At 47.3% G+C, this 22,134-nt stretch overlaps 1 protein-coding gene across 3 annotated transcripts in view; it reads right to left on the bottom strand.

Annotated features, from left to right (window-relative positions):
* Positions 1–22,134, bottom strand: part of LOC135825665 (uncharacterized) — a 51,362-nt gene that overhangs the window by 20,960 nt on the left and 8,268 nt on the right. For 2 of the 3 annotated variants that reach the window (XM_065338285.1, XM_065338286.1), the window contains 5 exons: positions 20,852–20,960; positions 15,809–16,018; positions 9,972–10,137; positions 6,628–7,886; positions 1,759–1,851 (listed from right to left, as the gene is read on the bottom strand). In XM_065338285.1, coding sequence (XP_065194357.1) covers positions 1,759–1,851; positions 6,628–7,886; positions 9,972–10,137; positions 15,809–16,018; positions 20,852–20,960 — 1,837 coding nt within the window. Of the gene's footprint in view, positions 1–1,758; positions 1,852–6,627; positions 7,887–9,971; positions 10,138–15,808; positions 16,019–20,851; positions 20,961–22,134 lie in introns of those variants that run through there. The other variant, XM_065338287.1, reaches the window with a different exon arrangement.

Raw genomic sequence — 22,134 nt, 5'->3', positions numbered from 1 at the left:
CTCAGAGTGGCTGGAAGTGACGGAAATGACCTCAACTACTAGCAAGGCAACCATCGCCTTGTTTGATCAACTGTTTGCACGCTATGGTCTGCCGAATGCCATTATCACCGACAATCGACCGCAATTCGTATTGCAAGAGTAGAACGACTACATATTGTCCATATGCGCAGTGCACCATACTTCCCCGCAACAAATGGCCCCCTTGAGCTTTTGATCGTCCTACAAGTGTAGTAGGAGCTTTCGCTCACGTTGGCCAACTGCCGTTCATCTCTGCCCGAAGTCATTGGACTTCCTGGGTAGGAATCGTCGCGTCTGGTAGAGAACGACGACAGTCCTCACAAGATGTTTTTGTCGATGCCCAAATCCTATTTGGCGACGAAAAATTCAACTTGATTTATGCACTCCGCCAAAGGAGATCTCTGCTGGGGAAAGTACTTTCTGACATCTGGAAATCCTCGTAGGGCCCTTCTGATTTTAGTACAGCTCCGCTGGAGGGAAATACTCAACGAGGAGAAACTAGTAAGGCGACGGCAACAGAGGCAGTTGAACTGAAATGTCCTGGATCACCTGGAGTACGGACGAAAGAGCGCTGCCGGTAGTGCCATGATCTGCCGCCCTGGACTCCGCGAGGAGCACCAACACCCTAGGCCGGGGCATCAGCTGAACTAAGTACTTGTGATTGATGAGCTATGAACTCTTTGCGCTCAGTGCTGGAATCATGGCTCACTGACACGCATGCTGCCAGTTTCCCCCAGAGCTCAAATTTCACAGACGTGCAGCAGAACAATGATGGACTACCTCTGAATCGTGCACGAGATGAAATGTGTGGTGTTAGAATGTTGTGCCTGTGTCATATTCCCTGTGGGATGCACAGACTGGGACTCCAGGTGTAGTTGTAGCCACCCTCCCTCCTGTTCTGGACTTCTGCGGATTATCAGCAGACTTAGGATGGTGTTCAAGCAGTTTCCATTGCCATCTGCAGTGACGAGGATCAAGACCATCCATGCTCTATGCCAGAAGTTGTGCGAGAGTTGTTTTACAACAAAAACTGAATGGCTGATTTATTACACTGCCTTTTGTTTTTATCCCACAACAATTGAGAATGAGAGGGCTTGAAAGCCCTCGTTATGGTTTGTTTTTACCTAAGTTGTCATGTGTGCTGTTCAAACTGATGAAAACGTCTTCGCAATACACCCCCCCCCCCCCCGCTCCATAATCGTAATGCAAAAAGACGTTCCTATCAGTTCAAACAACACACAGGACTACCTAGGTAAAGATTAGGGGTGAAACGGTTCGATGATTTTCATGTTGGGGTACCCTAATGCCAGCATAGTTTCCCATGTTTCATTTATCGGCTCCATGCACTCTTTTCTCCAGACCGACAAAAAGCGTTTATGAAAAAGATTTTTGGAAAAAGATTTTACGAGCAAGAACGAGACATTGGAGAGTCCACGTGCAAAGAAGATAATGACCAGGAGAACCCTTTGGAAGAGCGGTGATCGTAAGGTTAGACATTAAAATATTGAGTAGATTTGACGCGTACATGTATTTGTATGAGAACGAGATTTTTCGAGTTTCCGTTCGAAATTGGACGGAACCGGCACCTGATTCTTTTCAGCTGGCGGTTCCAAAACCGGTTCCTTTACCCGAACCATGTCACCCCTACTAAAAACAAAGGATAGCAATGGCTCCGGGTCTTTCAAGCCCTCTCGTCTAGGTTCCAACAATTATAGCACCAATTTGACTAGGTACACATACCACTGAAGGTGAGGAGAGGTTGCTTGAATGCGACATTCTGTTCAGGTCTGCCAAGCCTTCGGTAGATGCCAGCATGGACGCTACCAAATGCTCCTGTAGGTGAAAAAAACAGCGGAAGAGAACAAAGACAAATCAGATGTACCACAGACTGACGAGAATAGGTAGAGTAAAAACCTGCGTTTGTCGGACCCGGTATGAAGCGAAATCCTAGATTGACCGGACAAAGTTTCACGCACAAAAAGTTTCATGCACAAATGTGCTGTGGATTGAACTTGCGTCCGTGGGTGAAGCGGAATCCTGTCATATCAGGACAGTTTCCACAGCGCTAAGGGCGTCCGCGGTTAGGGTGTGTCTCGCTATAGTTGGTTTCAGCCAATCGGCCACTAGATCCAGCTATGCTAAAGTGATCTTCAGTACCGAAATACACAATGTCGTCTCTTAACCCGGTGTGATCATTGTGAATTTCAGGGGCGCCGCAAGGTATTTTCGTGTCGCACGGTCAGCCATGTGAAGTACAGTTTACTCGTGGGGATGGGTGGCTGAGATGAAAATTTTCGGAAATTTCGAGCCCAAATCACCAACCTGATCGCAGTCGTGAGTCACTCAAGTGTCAAGTTCTGCAAGAAGTGTGTGTTCCTCGTTGGAACAATCAACTTTAAATCACCAAATCCGCGAGCTCCGATGTAGGGAGCAACACACTCTTCCCCTAATATCGCCGAAGTCGCACCAACCTCTTCAAATCAGTGTATTTCATTTATTTACGGATACCTGGGGCAAAAAGTGCTGTTCATACCGTGGTGTCCGTACCATGTCCATGTCTGGCCTGTCCACACTTTTGGTATCAAAGAACATAGTCATAGGTCTCACAGACCTGGTGATCACCCCCACCCTGGCCATGGCCCAGGATCGGTTGTAACCGCTTCCCAGGGCGTGCACACAGTTCGACATTATTAGATGCATTATGTCAATTCTAATGGTCTGTTTTATTTCTATGAGAGTGTTTGACATTCTCATGCATCGTCTATACTCGCTTCTATGAATTCTGTTGTATTTGAGTAGGGTTCCAATTTACTTATCACATTCTTCCTTTCATGCAATTGTTTTCATTACTTGAATTGGGTTCTACTCCTCCACCATGGCAAATCGTGTTTCGTTTGCCCCTTAAATTACGCCTTATCAACATCATGACAATGACGATGATCGATTATCATTTTGCCTTTTGCGGTGGCCAATTACTTGCTTCGTGGATGCCGTGGCTCGTATAACAAAAGACGTTTGAATTCATTTGTTGCTCAGTGCCGTCAGGCTCGTTAGTGCATTGCACTTGACCCGAGCAGAATATCACATGTCACTTCAATAATTATGTGGGATTAATATCTTACATTAGACAATATATTTTTGGTACAATATAAGCAACCATCCAATATTTATCTGTCACAATAATATTCTTAAAATTTAACTCAATTCCATGGTTTCCCGACTATATTGCCATTATTCATTGATGATAATCTATTCAGTTTTCTCTGGATTGCCCGTAAAAGAGGCCCTTCTCTATCATCATCACCGTCATCATCGTCATCATCACAAGCCATTGGCCCTATCTAAGGCCAATCGATCGATCGATCGAGAGAGAGAGAGAGAGAGAGACAGAGAGACAGAGAGAGAGACAGAGAGACAGAGAGACAGAGAGACAGAGAGACAGAGAGAGAGAGACAGAGAGACAGAGAGACAGAGAGACAGAGAGAAAGACAGAGAGAGAGAGAGAGAGAGAGAGAGAGAGAGAGAGAGAGAGAGAGACAGAGAGAGAGAGAGAGAGAGAGAGAGAGAGAGAGAGAGAGAGAGGGAGAGGGAGAGGGAGAGAGAGAGAGAGAGAGAGAGAGAGAGAGACAGACAGACAGACAGAGAGAGAGAGACAGAGAGAGAGAGAGACAGACAGACAGAGAGAGAGATAGAAAGAGAGAGAGAGAGAGAGAGGGTAATACTGTAAGACCAGTAATGTAAACGAACATTTAATTCTAACGAGTTAACGAAATTAGAAATTTTTTAACATTTGAAGTCGTTATGTAGAAAACGATATGCGAGCCAGAGCTCGCTAAAATATGACCAGACGCAAAATTCAATTTTCATTTTTTTGTTAAAAAATGATCAAACACACCTAATGTTTACTGGCTGGAAGTTTTGGATTGATCTGACATGTCTAAGTGCTGCTACAATGGTATTATATGCAGCACTGTTGAAATGGTGAAATTCTATGTACAGCAATGGGATTGTCATTTTGTATACGTTGATATGTCCCTTGGTTCAACTTTTCTGCGTCAGCTCCTCTGTCCAAGGTCTTATAGCATGAGCCGACAGGTACTCCGCCACATCCAAAGTTTCTATAGGCAGCTGAGCTGGGTGTCCGAAATACCTCCTGGTTGGAGCACCACTGGAGAACCGCTGGCGAAAACACAGTCTACATCTGTAGACGTCCCAAGAAGTTGGTACTCCACATCCTCCACATCCTCCCCATCACACTCCACCCGTACTTTCAGATATACACTGCTGCACTAGTATGATCACACCAGAGCAGTTCAGGACAAGACAACATGGGAACTGTTGACTTCAAGATCAAAGCTAGAACGCCGAACTAGAATGACATGGAAGCTCAGCAGCACAACAGAAACGCATGCGCAGCTGATACAAACTTAGAGTAGAGGAGTAGAAAGATAATGATCTATCACGTCAGGTAGCTCACTAGTAATGATATGACATGCACACAGTCTTCCTCAACATACTCTGTGTCGCATTCATTTAATTTATTCCTCACACCAAAGCCCATCTACCTGCACACGGTTTTCTCCGCTCGCCAGAGAGAACTGCTTTCGCTGCCTACTGCTAGTGTTAGCGATGTTCCGCATCACAGGACTCAAATAATCGACTTGAGGGAACAGCACAGTCCATTGATTGTTTTTGCACTTGCAACCAACACTGGCAATACTGTCCCAGATATATGCAGCCATGTGCACTCTGGGCAAATCATTGGCCGATTCACCTCCAAAGTCAGTGCCCATGCCAATCGCTTGGCAGGTTGTCATCAGAGTAGAACTCCTCGTCACTGCAGATCGTGGGACTACCAGCATCAATTCTTTTACGCTCGATGAAAGTGTCGCTCTCAAATGACTCGTCGCTTTAGCCATCATCGTCTTCCTTCTGTTTCCAACGCAAGTCCACAACATATTTCATCCTGCGCATGAAGTGCGAGGATGTCGTCTTCTTCCGCTCCGCAGTACATTAGGCTTTTCCTGCGATACACCAATGACGATCAGTTTTAGGCGACTCGGCGCAACATGAAATACAAACTCACAAAAATAAACTTAATTGTACTTGGTCCGACTTATTGAAATGTGCGCTTCACTTCAAAACTCAAGCATCTGTACAAAGAAGCACCTGTACTAAAAAATCAACCAAGAGACGGTAGGTAGATGACTACTGTGTCGTTTTTTGGCCTGACCTTCTAGTTTTCATCGCTGCTGGTGTCTTAGGGCGCATTTGCAAGTGCGTAAACCTGCAAAACGTCGACATTGTTTTCATCTCCTCCGAGCTACACTGCGCTTCTTTGTTTTTTTCACTCCATAGGCACGATTTCCACGATCGACTTCGCCTCCTCCTCGTGCAGTGCGACTGCCAGAATGGTGGCTGTAGGTGTTTTCGCCTGACGCTCCCACGACACCTTCAAATGGGGCGAAAAAGTAAACCACCACGCATAAAAATCACTTCTCATCACCGTGTGCCGCGCGCGTACTGAATCCGATCTGTGTTGATATGTCATGCAGTTAGACCATGCGTGCTCTTCCCTGCCTGTTTCACGAATCCACTGGCCCCAGAGACTGGCGATCTTGTAACGTATCGTGATCGCGGCTCCGAGGACTCCGCACCGTATTCGCCGGATAGTTCACCCTTGGCCTTTCTGCGTTTCAGTTTTCCAGCCAGGTTACTTATTTCTATCAACTTCTCGACAATCTCTTATGTGATCTTGATTCGTCGGCCGCCACATCGTGAACGACGGCGAGAGAGATCAGCAAACTGGACGGAGCGATGCTGGTGCTTTGTGCACGAGTTTCTGGATGACGCGTTTGCTGAAATTCTGCCAAGGAAACAGCGATTGCAGCAATTTCAATCCGCCAGGAGGCACTCGAGAACGATCGCCCAGGAGTTTCTGGTACTCCATGACAATTCCCCATCGCAGTGGGGTGTTGATTTCAGCACCAGGCCTTCTCTGTGTTGCACGAGAAGCAACAGGAGTCCTCTGACGACATAATTTGGATGCAAATTGCTCGAGTCGACTAGGATCCTGAGGCGCTGCCTCCTTTGGAGTTGGAGCCATTTCTTCTTCAACATTACAAATTGACAACTGAAGGACAGTGTTAGGTAGCTGGCTAGTTTATTCCGTCCTGAGACTATTTGAATTTGTTTGGTTGACGTTCGAAGCGAAACGCACATTTTAATAAGTCGGACCAAGCAACAAAGAAATGTATCCGGAAAACTCCAGTGGACTGAGGAGAACAACAACACCCAACAGCAACTCGCGCTGCACTGCACTGCGTATATTTTGACGCGGAAATCAAATCACGCTTTTCACGAATTTTGTTCCAAAAAAAGCTGTGCTCATGTTTTAGCACGCTCTTGCTCATGTACATGTACAGTTATTTGCCGGTTTTGAGGCGGAATTCGTTAGAATTTCACCTCGCTAACCCACCAAAATCCGAAAATTAATATACCTGGTCTTACAACATATCACTGTGGAGCGCCAGGGCATACATGTGGACAGTGGTCAAAGAGTCCGGTGTACCTTCTTACCGACCTGACAAAGACAACAACACTACTCACCGTTTCCAAGACGACGACCTTTGATGAGGTCTCGTGCATTGCCCAGCAGGCCCTGGTCGAAGTTACCTTTCCACTTCTCCATCCAGGTGAGGTGCTGAACTTTTTCCAACGGGGCTGGTAGTGGGTGCCGACCCATGGCCGGGGCAGCTGACGAACGCCTCGCATGGCCCGCCGTCGCATAGTCACACTCATGGTCCCTCTCATGGGGGTCCCTCACAAGGCGGTCCCTCGCATGGTCCCTCACATGTGGGTCCCTCGTATGGTCCCTCACATGGGAGTCCCACTCATGGTCCCTCACAAGGCGGTCCCTCGCATGGTCCCTCACATGTGGGTCCCTCGTATGGTCCCTCACATGGGAGTTCCACTCATGGTCCCTCACATGGGGGTCCCTCGAATGGTACCTCACATGTCGGTCCCTCGTATGGTCTCTCACATGGGGGTCCCACTCATGGTCCCTCACATGGGGATACCTCGAATGGTCCCTCACATGGGGATCCCTCGTATGGCCCCTCACGTGGGGGTCCCACTCATGGTCCCTCACATGGGTGTCCCACTCATGGTCCCTCACATGGGTGTCCCTCGTATGGTCCCTCGAATGGTCCGCTGAGCCGCGCCGCAGATGCTGAATGCCATGTGTTGTACGCGACAACAGAAGTTCCACTGGCCGCAAATGCACGTCGGCACTGCTTGCAGTAGGACCTCGGCCGGGAGCGACCGATGCCCGCGGATTCGGTGGATGGGTGACTGTGGACTGCGTTGAGCTGAGCAGTCGGCTAGCGCTCAGACCATGGCCATAGCCAATGCCAGGCATTGAATGTGTGCTGCAGTCGACGCTAGTGGCAGCACACAGAGGTGCATGCGTATCAGTATGCTTTGGCAAGTAGAAGCCGGGTTCCAGATGGGCGCCTGGCGGTGACGGCGTGTGGGAAGCATTCAGACCGAAAGCAGGCCGTGATGGAGCATGAAGCGTTGACTGCATGCGGCGCATACTCAGACCCGAAGCAGGAGGTTGTAGAGGTTCTGGAGGCGTACGAGTGAGTGTACGAAGCGTTGACGGTATGCTGCGTGCGTTCCGATCAGAAACATGCCGCGCGAGTTTGGGAAGAGGTGACGTTGTGGCAAGGCGCGGAGATTGTCGATCCACTGGCACTGGGCAGCTGAAAAGGCTGGACGCACTCCATGTGTCATCATCGGACTCACCGGGAGGGTTCTCATCCGGATATGCTACATTTCCAACTTCACCCGCCACCTGGGTGCTCCTGTAGGGCAAAGAGGCAGGGTAGAGCAAGATAGAAGAAATCCTTATTGATCATTAATTTTACTCTCCTGGAGATACAATCATACATTTCGCAGAAATCACTTCTAAACAGACGGCGAGAAGACAACAATTTTATAGCCACGATCAATACAGAACTGTCGGGTGCTGAAAAACGGAGCGCCGAAGAACAGCCAGGCTAGAATTACATCAAGCACAGCATGCCAGGGCATAAATGGTGACTGGACTGAGCATAGGCTGTAATACATGAACAATCAGAACAGTCTAGGCTAGCAGGCTGACCCCAGTTCTTCGGCGACCGACAGAAAGGTAGGTGAAGCTGAATCGATATGTGCAAACTGTATTCGTGCAAGATTAAATGATGGGAAATAAGTACAAGAAAAACGATGGAAGTAAGAAGGAGTAGCAAAGAGAACAACATGGATTCGAACAAATTCTCATACGACACTTATCAGGAACCTTCGTCTTGCACTCTAGCTGCTAGTATCGACAAGTTGCCCGTTCTAATTCTCATTGTTATAACTCACAATTGTATCTTTTTCATTGCTGTTGTTAGGCCAAGTAAGGAAAAACATTGACTGTCTGTCATCAGCACTCTCACCAAATAGTCGCCCTCCCGGCCAAATTACTATAATTATTTGTTAGTTCCGGTAAAACTGCACGCGATTTACGCTGTACTGTGTTTACAGCCTCTAATCAGGGTGGCTGTAGATCTGGAAAGGCAAAGTCTGCAGATTGAATCAGACACGTAGGTGCCATGGACTTGAAAAGTTAAAGAGATTATCAGCTGCCTTATTTTTTTGTTCTACGTTGGTTGTTTCACTTTTCCTTATTTGCATCCTCAAATTCATCTTCCTAGATGTTATTTGTGGCTGACGATTCATCTGCCTCACATAGCTTTATCCCACTCTCTGCAGAATGGCTTCATAAGGAAAAGCGAAGAAAGGCATGTCCAGGGGTTGCGAACATCTACCAAAAGAGTACTGAGATATTTCACGGCATGAAAGGCAGCTAGAGCAGTGCTTGATAGTGCTAACGAACGGCCTTCCAGATTGGAAGGTTCATGGATTTTAGTGCTAATTCCAAAGAGCAAACTTGTGCCCACATTTTTCCATGTTACAATTTCTCTCCTTGCCTCACCATCTGAGTTCAGTTGTGTTGGTTTCTCTTGATTAGTACAATGATGATACCTGATGACTTGATGTGTGTTGTACGAAAACTTGTTCGAATCCATATTGTGCTCTTCACCATTCCTTCTTACTTTCACCGTTAGTTAGTGCACTTAGTTTCCACCGTTTTACATTGCTCTTGTAGCAGTTGAGCACTCTTGTGTGGGGTAGTGCCTTTGCTGTTTGCATCATGCAGAGCTCACTGACTTGTCAGTTTGAGCACTCTGGCAAGGTACGTTCGGGCCTGGTTTAAATCTGGCTTTGAAAAAAAAAAATTTCATTGCTATCAGGTTCGGCCTCATTTCCTCTGTGCTGCGCTGACGAGTCAACGAAGGACGAAACAGTTCTGTCCGCAGATTGAGTATTGCACAAGTACATTTTCCACGTGTCAATTGAACTCAATTCATTTCTCAAGGTGCAAAGACTCCACTGTAGCCACCCACTAGACCCAACAATCTTCACATGTTAGTGATCGGTGTAGCCCAGAGACAGTTTGGAGAGCATCGCTTGAAGTACACCTTTGAAAAGATTTTTTGGTTGGAGGAAAGCAAATCAGCACACGAAGCACAGATGCCATATAATTTCGACTACGCCTTTTGACTAGGCTATTTTTCAAGTGCCATTTTTTCACAACGCTCTGACCGCCAAAGTGCCGGCTATAAGGACTTGCTTGCTACCTTGTTAATCACCATTGTATTCGACTTGAAGAGTAATGGTACGAAAGGCCTAGACGAAATTATATGGCTTCTGTGCTTCGTGTGCTTGAGGTACACCTATATTTTTTACCAAAATTGACGGTAAAAATAAAGGTGTACTTCAAGCAGTTGAGGACACATTCAGATGTTCTAGAAAGAAAACTCCTTCATAATTATCTGACACCTATCAGTATCATGTCTTACGGCTCAGATGTATTGCTTGCTGGAATCTTTTTGCTTATCTGCACGCAGTAGAAGGAGACGGTAAACAGAAACCCTAGAATGAACACACCCACCACTGTGAAGACAATGGTGGCCACCGTGGGTATGTTCACGGCCGTGCCAGTCTTCTTCCTATCCTTGTTCTTGGCTGAAGACGGACCAGCCACGGAAAGGTCAGCACAGATCCGAGCACAGCGGTAAGCGAGGGAAAACAGAAACACAGACACATACACAGACACACGCATGCAGACAGACCAACACACACACACACACACACACACACACATACACACATACGAGAGAGAGAGAGAGAGAGAGAGAGAGAGATAGATAGATAGAGAGAGAGAGAGAGAGAGAGAGAGAGAGAGAGAGAGAGAGAGAGAGAGAGAGAGAGAGAGAGAGAGAGAGCAAGAAAGAGAGTGAGAGAGAGAGGGAGAGAGGGACAGAGAGACAGAGAGACAGAGAGACAGAGGGACACAGAGAGAGACAGAGAGAGAGACAGAGGGAGAGAGGGAGAGACAGAGAGTAAGTTACATTTATAAAGACAGGTAAGTCTAAGAGAAAGACAGAGAGAGAGAGAGAGAGAGAGAGAGAGAGAGAGAGAGAGAGAGAGAGAGAGAGAGAGAGACAGATAGAGAGACAGAGAGAGACAGAGACAAAACAAACGGATTATTTATTTAGAAAGGAAAAGGACATAAGGATACGAGTTAAGAGTAACTCTCCATCACTGTAACTGGATACTATATACAGTCAGAAAGTGCTTACCTTCCCCTCTTTGTTCCTTCCATAACCTTGAACCTTCCAAGTTGGTAGGCTGTCGGTTAGCGCTACGGAGATGTGTTGAAGCTAGGTGTCAGGACGTCGAATGTCTCAGTACTCTTGTCAGTTTTGTGCCTAGCTATTGCACTTTCTGACTGTATATAGTATCCAGTTACAGTGATGGAGAGTTACTCTTAACTCGTATCCTTATGTCCTTTTCCTTTCTACATTTATTTATGGTTCAACATCCGAGTTTCGGATTATTTATTATTAGGGGATTATTTATTATAGGGGAAGTTCACCCTAAATTGAAAACTTCACATAACTTGTAGAGAAAATGCACTGATTCCAATGGTGAAGGTCCCAGTTTGATCGGAGCAGCCGTTCCCAAGTTATACTAGCTTGAAGTTTGCACTAAATATGACGTCAAAGAGATAGACTTTGTATGCAAGTAGATGGGGGAAAACAATTTCTTTCTTGTTTCTCTGTAACAATGAATTTCATACCGGAATTTTTTCCAGTCGGAATACCGGTGGGGTGCCATATGTCCCATACCGAAGGTTTACAAAAATCCGACTTCTTTGGGGAAGTTTGGGACAATGGGAAGCCAAAATACTGAAATTTCCCCATCTACTCCCATGCAAAGTCTATCTCTCTGACGTCATAAATCCGGCATCGTCTGGGCTAGTTAATGACGTCATTATGATGTCACCAAATTTTATGCAAACTTCAAGCGGGTGGCAGAAAACCGTTTTTTACTGGGAACACAGCCCGAAATAGTGGTTGCGACTTCGGCGATGATTTTTTTAGGAATGGGTTTGCTCGCATACTAGAGCTCGCGCTATTCCGCCGGCTTGACTTGACACTTGACCGACTCACGACTGCCATCCAGAGCACATTAGAAGTCCATCGAACCTTCGACTACGCAAACCTGCAAGAAAGCACCACTCCCTGCTCAATACGCAGTGTTTCGGGGAGTTCCCCCTCATCAGTTGAGCTTGAGTAAGCTGAGGAAGATTGTGCCTGAAGAGCACCACTTATATAGTGCTCTCCAGCCTACTCCAGCTCAACTGATGAGGGGGGAATTCCCCGAGACACTGTGTAGGTGGTAGATGCTGATGTACAGGGAGCAACTCGACCGACCAGAGATCTCGGCGTTAGCGTTGCAACCTGGCATCGAAAAGGGGGGGGGGGGGTTGCAGGGTCAAGTAGCAAAAATGATATTTTGGTGCGAGAAAGGATACCGAGCACTTGCTATGCAATGGAATGTGACTTGTCCTGAGCACTCCGCTTATCACTATGCACCACAGCAGCAAACTGGGAAACATTGCTTTTTTTAGACGATTGCAATGCCGTCACGTAGAGTGTATCTAGACTCCTGGGGAGCTAGTTGTCCATTGACCATCTGGTATGGACAGCAGGAGCGAGAATGAACCTTGAGGAGATGTTGGAATGATGAGAGCAAGGAGCATGATGAGAGCGAAATAGAATGCCCGGACCTTGTGGCCCTTGACGAGTCCCTTTTTCATTTCTCTTATCTCTTTTTCAGGTTTGGCAGTGGAGTAGTATCTTGATAGTCACGTGCACGGGATCATGATACCGTACCGTACTACGTAGTGGATACTTCGTTTACAACAAATCACAAGTGTGCGGGAATACAGAGAACGACAGAGAGATGAAAGGACAAGGCCAGCCAGGCAGGTAGGTACAGCTACAGTGCGTACGGTACAACTGGCATGCCGGACAGCGCGGCCAGATGAATGCATACATGTCACATAAACGGATATAATGACAAACAGTGGAAGGTGCATGCACTACACCGTACTGTTATTTGCCATGCCACCACGTGATTGTGTGCGTGTTCCCACATACATCGCCGCGCTAGTCGGGCACACTCATGACTGGAATCTTTGTTGTTGGATGCAGAAACAAGAGATGAAGCACTGGCTTTTCTGCAGCTAGCCTAAATCGTTTTCGAAGCAGTAAAGCCGAGTGCTGGAACGAGTAGCAAATTCGACTTGCTGTTTAATGACGTCTTCGGCGTGACCCGGTCAGAACATTTCTAGTTATTAGTTGATGATCCATCACCCCAAAGCTGTAGGTGTACTAACTGTCCGTGAAGCTGTTGACACAGGGATGTCGTTTAGCCTGCGCCGCCGCTGCCTGGTGTGTCTGTCCCTCTAGATGGCGATGACCCCATGAGCAAAATGTCGATGACAAACATGTCGATGAAGAGCATGTCGATGCAGCCGTGGACACGGGGGATGCCACTCAACCCTCCAACCTGTGGTGGATGTTCCACTCAAGAATCACACATACACAAGATGGTGATGAAGAGCACGAGTGGAGCCGAGGACTATCCTGCTGGAGACGTACGTTCACATGCACGAGTGCTGCCATGAAAATTGACAATCCAACGGCATCTCTAGACGAAGCTCCATTGGCAAGACGCTATGATGCTAATGTGGCGGGTGCTTTCTCGACACAACTTGGATGTGCGGCACGCACGCCTTGGAGAAGTGAATGTTTCATAAATGTGTATCATCACTGGTATAAATCAATACAGAGCCAGGGCGATCCCGTCCACGCTGCCCATGCTGTATTGGAAGCCATTTGAGCGGGCAATTCCAAGCCCGGAGGGTGAATCTATTTCCTCGTCAGACACTAAAGTGTGCGCAGAACACGCTTCCTGTATCCGCCCACTGGCGTGTACGCGTCCATGATCAGGAAAGGATTTAGGATGGCAACTTACCAAAACATTGTTCAAAACGATATGGAACCGGACGTAAAGTGTTTGCAGAGTGGCGGGAATGAGCTTGTTGCCTTAGGATTTCTCCACGTAAATGAGACAAGAGGACGCAATCTAGCTTCTGACAGATTATGCTCGATGTACCTCAGTTCCGCGAACATAAGTCACACTTTTATCACATGAACTTCAGGGCCAACAAAGACTCACAATTGAGCATGATTAGTACTGAAGTGAATATATCTTTTCTACTTGTCCGTGAACTCCTACGCAGCCACGTACATATTTAAACTTCACTTCTCAACTCCAATAACGGTCTCTTCACTGCCATTCAAACCAGGGTAATTCATTACCCTGGTGATGGGCCAGGCCCGGAAATTTGGTGTACTGTTAATTTTAATTTTAGTTTGAATCGCAGTGAAGAGACCGTTATTGGAGTTGAGAAGTGAAGTTTAAATGTGAATATAGCTCAACTATAATTTATGACTTGGAACTAGAAATCGGGGGGGGGGGGGGGTTGCGACTTACAATCGGGGAAAGACGGAATTCAAAATGCCTAAGTACAGCTGAAGGCAAAGTCAAATACAGTAAAACCTGCCACTAAAGACCACCGTGACTAGCGACCAGCCTGGTACTACCGACCACCGTGACTAGCGACCAGCCTGGTACTACCAACCACCGTGACTAGCGACCAGCCTGGTACTACCGACCACCGTGACTAGCGACCAGCCTGGTACTACCGACCACCGTGACTAGCGACCAGCCTGGTACTACCGACCACCGTGACTAGCGACCAGCCTGGTACTACCGACCACCGTGACTAGCGACCAGCCTGGTACTACCGACCACCGTGACTAGCGACCAGCCTGGTACTACCGACCACCGTGACTAGCGACCAGCCTGGTACTACCGACCACCGTGACTAGCGACCAGCCTGGTACTACCGACCACCGTGACTGGCGACCAGCCTGGTACTACCGACCACCGTGACTAGCGACCAGCCTGGTACTACCGACCACCGTGACTAGCGACCAGCCTGGTACTACCGACCACCGTGACTAGCGACCAGCCTGGTACTACCGACCACCGTGACTAGCGACCAGCCTGGTACTACCGACCACTTCGCCAGGCACGGATGGTCTCACATTCAAAATGCCCTGTGACTAGCGACTACCTGCTGAACGCGACCAGCGACTGCCTTTTCTTGTCCCAAAGAGGATTTTTGACCCGTAACTAGCGACCGCGATGCAGGAAATCAAAATGTTGCTCGAAGCTCCTTCTTGAAATTTTGCTGATTTTCTATGGTCCTGAAAGGAATCTTTCGATACTACAGCTGAACAAATGAATGCAGGTCAGTTTTGACTGACTGTGGAGTCGGTGTGGACTGTACTACACCTGTCAAAATTTCAAGCGCTGTCAAGAATAAACATGATAGGAAACGTTTTGGAGAGCGCATCGAAAGCGCCTCCGATCGATGTTACTACTCGGAGGAGCGCTCTCTGATCGATGTTACTACTCGGAGGAGCGCTCTCTGATCGATGTTACTACTCGGAGGAGCGCTCTCTGATCGATGTTACTACTCGGAGGAGCGCTCTCTGATCGATGTTACTACTCGGAGGAGCGCTCTCTGATCGATGTTACTACTCGGAGGAGCGCTCTCTGATCGATGTTACTACTCGGAGGAGCGCTCTCTGATCGATGTTACTACTCGGAGGAGAAACGAAGACTGAGGGGCTATGTCACCCCAGTCATACAGAAGAATCGACGATGGCATCAAGGAATCCAGAAACAAAGCAGCACCGCAAGGTCCTGATGCTGAAAGATCGCGTTCAAGCAATCCAGAAGTTACAAAAACTTGGAAAAGGACAGTCGGTACGATTAATCGCATGAACAAATTTGAAGCCCAGCGCAAAATGAGACTTCCACAGGGAACGTTTGACTCCTGGCTTCAGAAGTAGCAGCTGAATTAATATTAACTTTGATGTCTGCAAAAAATAATCTTCTCTCTCCATCTCTCCGCCTTTCTCTCCAAGTGTTGTTGGACCTGAAATAAGAATGGCGTAGCGCTAGTCCTGGGGAATTGTATTTGCTGCATTTTTACATACATATCATATAATGGGATACATTATATGGTCGCGCGGTGCAAACCTCTAACTAAAGACCACCTGCTACTAAAAAACGCTTTTGCTGGCACCAAGGGGTGGTCGTTAGTCACAGGTTTTACTGTAGCAACATTGCTCTATCCTGAACTATCCCCCCTGAACCATCCCCCCTCCTCCCCCCCCCTTCCCCGCCATGCAGCACTGGTACTTACGAGCAGTGGACCCGGAGCATTGCTTGACAAAGACCAGGTCAATCTGGATGCTCCTGCTGGCAAGCATCATGGCAGAGTTCCACGTCTTGTAGCAGATGAACGGATCTGGAGGAACGGTTCTGTTCAGAGTAACAACATTGAAGCTGATCAGCAGCCGAATGTCGGTGAAACCAGCAATGTTGGTGGCGCAGGCCAGGTTTACGTCAAGAGCTGAACAGAAATAAAATGTATAGAGCTGTAGCCACACTAACGTATCTACGTTAGCGGAACAGCCTCGTACCGTAAGTCCACAAATATTCGGCACATATTTATTTTCGGCTATTTTTGGTCGGGCATATTTGGCCAAACATTTGTTTTACAAGGTTCAGTGCAACAGAGTTTACAGGAAGCAGCAGTACAGGCCGAAAATTTAATGTGGCCGAAATGTGTGTTTAGCCCTGGGAGGCGGAAATTTGAACGGGCCAATAATTTGTGGAATTACAGTATACGGGCAAGCAAACATGACAAAACATCAAATTCAATAGAGTGAAAGAAGGAACTCAAAACGGAACTCAATGCGAACCTGTACACATCTGCATTATCCTCATCATCTTCATCTTCATCCTCATCATAATCATCATCATCACCAACCCATCCGGGTTGCTGTGGCAACTTGCTCCCAAGACCACCGATAATCTGGTGGGTGGTCAGGTCCTTCCAGGTACTGTAAGACATGTTTTTCTAACGAGTTGCAAATTTAACGATTGCCCAAAATCCATTGGTTACCGAGAACAGACGACAACGATCTTGCAGTCTTCAGGCAAATACGCACATATCACATATGGGTCCAAACGGCCTCAACAGAACTTACTATAACGAAGAAATGTCACCCGTTAAAATGTTAGATTTTCTTCCTCGTTAATTATTTTACATGTCTTACAGTACGTGTTTATTGATGCGCCGCTCTAGCCTTTAGTCAACCAAGACCTTTCCCGACAAACACAGCGGGTCCAGTAAGGTAGCAGCCTTTCCCCAGTTACACAAAAGGACTTGCCCACTACCCCTGAGAGGTGCCACCCTTAACCGTACGTTTGGGCTCTTCCGCCCACAATCTGACAAGCTCCGCTGCGACCCAGAGCCTGGAGCAAACTGGTTTTCAGGCGCCAGAAACTCGGCCTTCAAACCTTCAGATTTTCGTGAAAACACTCCCGCCACGTGAAGGCACCTGGTCGGTCTTTGATTGAGAGGAAGCTCTATATTGCGCTTGGTCGTACGCAGCATTTGAACAGGAGTGGGCGCTCATCTCCATCTCCCATTGCAGCCATTCTCAATCCAAAGTGGGAGCTACCCGATTTTCCGGAGTCTAAGCCGCACTGGAGTATAAGCAGCACTGGAGTATAAGCCGCATTGGAGAATAAGCCGTGGTGGAGTATAAGCTGCACTGCGGTATAAGCAGCACTGGAGTTTAAGCCGCACCCAGATTTTTTTGTCACGAAATGCAGACATTTACCCCATTTATCACAGCTAGTTTGAGTGTTTGACCATTATAGTGTAAGCCATGCCGACCTTTTTTGGCCTCTCGGAATAGATTTCTTAAAACAAATTCAGTAGTCCGGAATTATTGGAGAAATGGTTCTCCCAATGCAATGGGTGAATTTTGCTGTGATAGCAGCAAAGAAGAATAGCGACATCCGTTCGTGCATGGATGCATGCCCAGCCAATCAAGCCAGCACCAGAAAACGACATCCAGAGTCAGCATCAGCAACAGCGGGAACTGTTGCATGATGTGTTCGAAGGTTCACCAGAAGCGGGGATTTCACACTGTCAGCTTACCCTTATTTGGCAACTTCACTCTTTTCTTCCGTGTCGTAGCTTGGGAAGGGACCAAAACGCACACTCTGTGCATCAACTTAGAACGCGACCGAAAAAATCTCTCTGATGTCGTGACCGCGAAACTGGCCCACACATCTGCCATTAAGGTGAAGAACACCGGTGCTAGTACCGTGTTCCCGGTGAATAAGCTGCTCTTGGAACACCAGTAATTCAGCCAAAAAAAGGCTTAAGAGAGCATGTCTGAGAATACCAAAGTATGTGTGCAAGTGGATCTCTCCGATTTTGCTCAAAATTTGCAGGTAGGTTCCCTTTGGGGTGTGGATCGATTGCGAAAAGCCCTTGAAAAATGGCCGAAATATCACATTATGTATGGGTCTAGAAACGAGTCACGCCACAGCGTATCCGAACAAGCTATGAACAAAACTCCGTCAAGCCAACATTGCCTCACCTTAGAAGAGTTCCTGGAGCAGTACCGCTTAGCCACGCCAGGATCCCAGAAGACGAGGTCCATCACCCCCTGACGCCACAAATAATCGTCTTGAAAATAGCCAATTTACAAGCGCTGGCAAAACAGCCAGCTATGTCCTCAATTGGCCAGAATTATACACCGGCAGATAGTAGAACACCTCTTCTAGCGCTGAGGACATGTCCCCCATCTTCCTTTTGGGGTTTTCTTGCAATAAACTTTTTTGAATTTTTCCACTCGACCATGCTGTAATACGGCCAAAGTCATACCTGCGCAGGAAAGCTCGCCCCTCCGCGACGTCTCCTCAGCAAATTTCTACTCCAACACTACTCTCAAGGCCGCAGAACAAAGTGTATTGTTGACTCTGACAAGGAAAAGCAGCGGTGATCACTTGTCACTCCAAACGACAAGCTTCTCCTTGCGCCACCAATAATTTTTTGTGCGACTGTTGATGGAAAAGTGACTGAAGGCATGAGCGCAGTTTTTGAATTTTACTGCAAGAGGCACGGTGAAATCACGTGCCTTGTGACGCAAGAATGCCAAGTCGCGTGGATCACGGCTCACGAGATTTCAGAGTCACCTTTGTTAAGCGTGCTTGTTACTCGCCTTGAACGCCCGTTGGTCTGGAAGTGATCACACTTGTGTTGTAACTGCGCTCAAGAACACGCTGACCGTGTTGTAGGCCTACGAACAGGGACTGGGACTTTCCCTGACCATGTAGGTCGAAAACCAGTGAAATGATGATGAAATCACATTCTTTATGACATTAGAAATCTGTCATGCAGTTCACGCGACAAGTGCGTGCAGCCAGTGCTGCTCGCGCGCCAGTCAACACAAAGCGACCAAACTAGCAGCTTTCGTCGAGCATCGACATGAAAACAAGGGACTTTTACTGTTGGACTACCGTATTTCCACAAATAGCCGGTCTACTATTTTTTCAACCTCGTCCTAACCTGGCCTTATAATCGAGGACGGTCTTGTATTCAAGGATGGTCTTTTATTCTTTTAACCCAGTTTGACCCCGGTCTTCTATTTTTCGCCACACAGTTTTAACCCCATTCTTCCATTTTCTTCTACACAGTTTGAGCACGATCTTCTACTTTTACCCACAGTTTGAGCACGGTCTTCTATTTTCTACACAAGTTTGAGACTCATTTAGTTGGCCCGGTCTTCTAATCGGAGACGGTCTTTTATTTTTTCAATCGCCCCTTGCCCCGGCCTTTTATACGAGGAAGGCGTTGTATACGAGGACGGCGTTTTATTTGCGGAAATACGGTATGTTCGGGATTGCAGGAGGTAAGTGTGAAAGATGAATAACTCTCCACACTGTACGAGGGGCATACTTCAACGGCTTGCTGCCATTGCAACACTCCTAGGACAGTTTGTGGGGGTTTTCAGCAGATCAAGCAGGAAATGCAGCTCATCTTACCTCTGCCATAATGGTCTGTTCCGAATAGCGTTCCAGCTGGCCAGACACGTTCGCGATCGATGGCCACGTCTCGTGATCCGGGAAACATCATCCTACGTCACAGAGCACGCGATCTCACCGTGCCTTTTGCAATTCAAAAACTGCGCTCATGCCTTCAGTCAATTTTCCATCAACAGCCGCACAAAAAATTATTGGTCGCGCAAGGAGAAGCTAGTCGTTTGGACTGACAAGTGATCACCGCTGCTTTTCCTTGTCAGAGTCAACAATACACTTTGTTCTGCAGCCTTGGTAGTAGTGTTGGAGTAGAAATTGCTGAGGAGACGTCGCGGAGGGGCGAGCTTTCCTGCGCAGGTATGACTTTGGCCGTATTTCAGCATGGTCGAGTGGAAAAATTCAAAAATGTTTATTTCAAGAAAACCCCAAAAGGAAGATGGGGGACATGTCCTCAGCGCTAGAAGAGGTGTTCTACTATCTGCTGGTGTATAGTTCTGGCCAATTGAGGACATAGCTGGCTGTTTTGCCAGCGCTTGTAAATTGGCTATTTTCAAGACGATCATTTGTGGCGTCAGGGGGTGATGGACCTCGTCTTCTGGGATCCTGGCGTGGCTAAGCGGTACTGCTCCAGGAACTCTTCTAAGGTGAGGCAATGTTGGCTTGATGGAGTTTTGTTTATAGCTTGTTCGGATACGCTGTGGCGTGACTCGTTTCTAGACCCATAAATAATGTGATATTTCGGCCATTTTTGAGGGGTATGCAAATTTCAAGGTTCCCTTCAGAAATGTTTTCAAGGGCTTTGCACAATCGATCCACACCCCAAAGGGAACCTACCTGCAAATGTTGAGCGAAATCGGAGAGATCCACTTGCACACATACATTGGTATTCTCAGACATGCTCTCTTAAATGGCTTATACTACGGTGGCCAAATTCACGGTGATACATTCGGTCGGTGCCTGTATTCCGTGACAAAATTTTGTTGCACAGTACAATCCAGAGTTGCTTTTACTCCGTAAAACACTGTAAGTATTTGTTTTCACGGTTCGCGTGAGACTCGGCTGGAAACCGAGTTTTCCGCATCCGCAGGAACGCCACCACCCTTCAAGGATCAAGGCGCAGATGCAGCTTCTAAAGCGGTGGGAGGTGAGTAGATCAGCTCACCAGAAAGTGGTCAAAGATCAAAAATCCCATTCACTGCATCCATGTTCTCCTCGATATTGTAAGTATGTCTGTATGTATATCATGTATACAAAAGTAAAGGACCTACAAGTTACAAATTATGACTAACAATAAAAGAGAGAAAAAACCTCTGCACAATATGATCTTGGCAGGCCTACCTACCAGTGAAGTTGGAGTCAACAAGACATCCATAGGGTGCAATGCTTGGCATGGCTTCCGACACTATACTGCTATTCTTGACTTGAACTGCAAGTTTGTAACGCACACTTTCCTGAACAAAAAAGAACAAAACACATACACAAACACGCACATACCATTAATATGGTCAACAGTTGAATTTCTCAGCCCGGATTCTTAGCACACAGGACAAAATACCCTGATGGTCAGAGCTGCCTCACACCGATTTCGGGAGGCTTTCGTTACATGCTAGTTTCACGCAAACCGGTGATCCACAGGTTGTTTGAAGTTTAGCCTTGGGACCGTGTTGCGTGTGAACTCCATTGCTGTAAGTCTGCAAATTTTCAGCCAATTCAGATGTCGGCCTCCGAGAGCTAAAACACATTTCCACCACATTTAATTTTCGGCCTGCTCTGCTCCTGTCTGTATGCACTGTCACACTTGAAAAACAAAATTTTGGCGGCAAAAAATTCTCAGCCAAATATGACCGGGTCGAAAATAGCTGAAAAATAAATGTGCGCCGAATATTTGTTGACTTGCAGTACGAAGTCCACACTCTACCTTTGTGTGCATGATTTGCGTTGGCTTAACGGTAGTCGAAAAGCTTCGCCTACGGCCATACCAAGCCTTCATCATCCCATCATCCCTGTACTGCTGTACAACTCTGGTACGTGGGCGGTTACCAAACAGCTCAGGAGCGACTGGACTCTTTCCATCGGCGTCAACTGAGGTCGCTTATAGGCATCAGGTGGCCTCAGACAATATCGAACAACGCACTATACGCCCGATGTGAAAGCCAGCCGATCAGACACACCATCAAGATGTTGCGATGGAAGCTATTCGGACATGTCCTCCGTCTGTCCGACAGCACACGAGCCATCCAGGCAATGGTCAGCTACTACACTAGCAAGGACCTCAAGGGCTGGAGAGGACAGCCGAGGATCAGCCTGCCGGGTACACTATCTGCTGACTTGGAGGCAGCAGATGCAGGAAAGCTGAGTAGTCTGGAAGACTTGCACGGAATCAGGAAGATTGCAGCGGATAGGGCCGAGTGGCGAGCTCTGTGTCAACGGGTGACAGAAAAGGATCTGTAAGGGACGGATGACACTGCAATATCTGACTTCTTCTCAACATACATGTAAACTTGTATGTTTGGATGATGCCTTTGTTGCTGATCCACCACACCATCACTCAACGCTTTCTACTGCTTTGTTCACCCACCACTGACTTTATACTTCTGCAGCTCCTTTGCCCCTTTCCTTCTGATT

The sequence above is a fragment of the Sycon ciliatum genome, chromosome 10, assembly GCF_964019385.1.
Source record: "Sycon ciliatum chromosome 10, ocSycCili1.1, whole genome shotgun sequence".
NCBI lineage: Eukaryota > Metazoa > Porifera > Calcarea > Leucosolenida > Sycettidae > Sycon > Sycon ciliatum.
The sequence above is the reverse complement of the archived record's forward strand: the minus strand, read 5'-3'. Positions and strand labels throughout refer to the sequence as shown.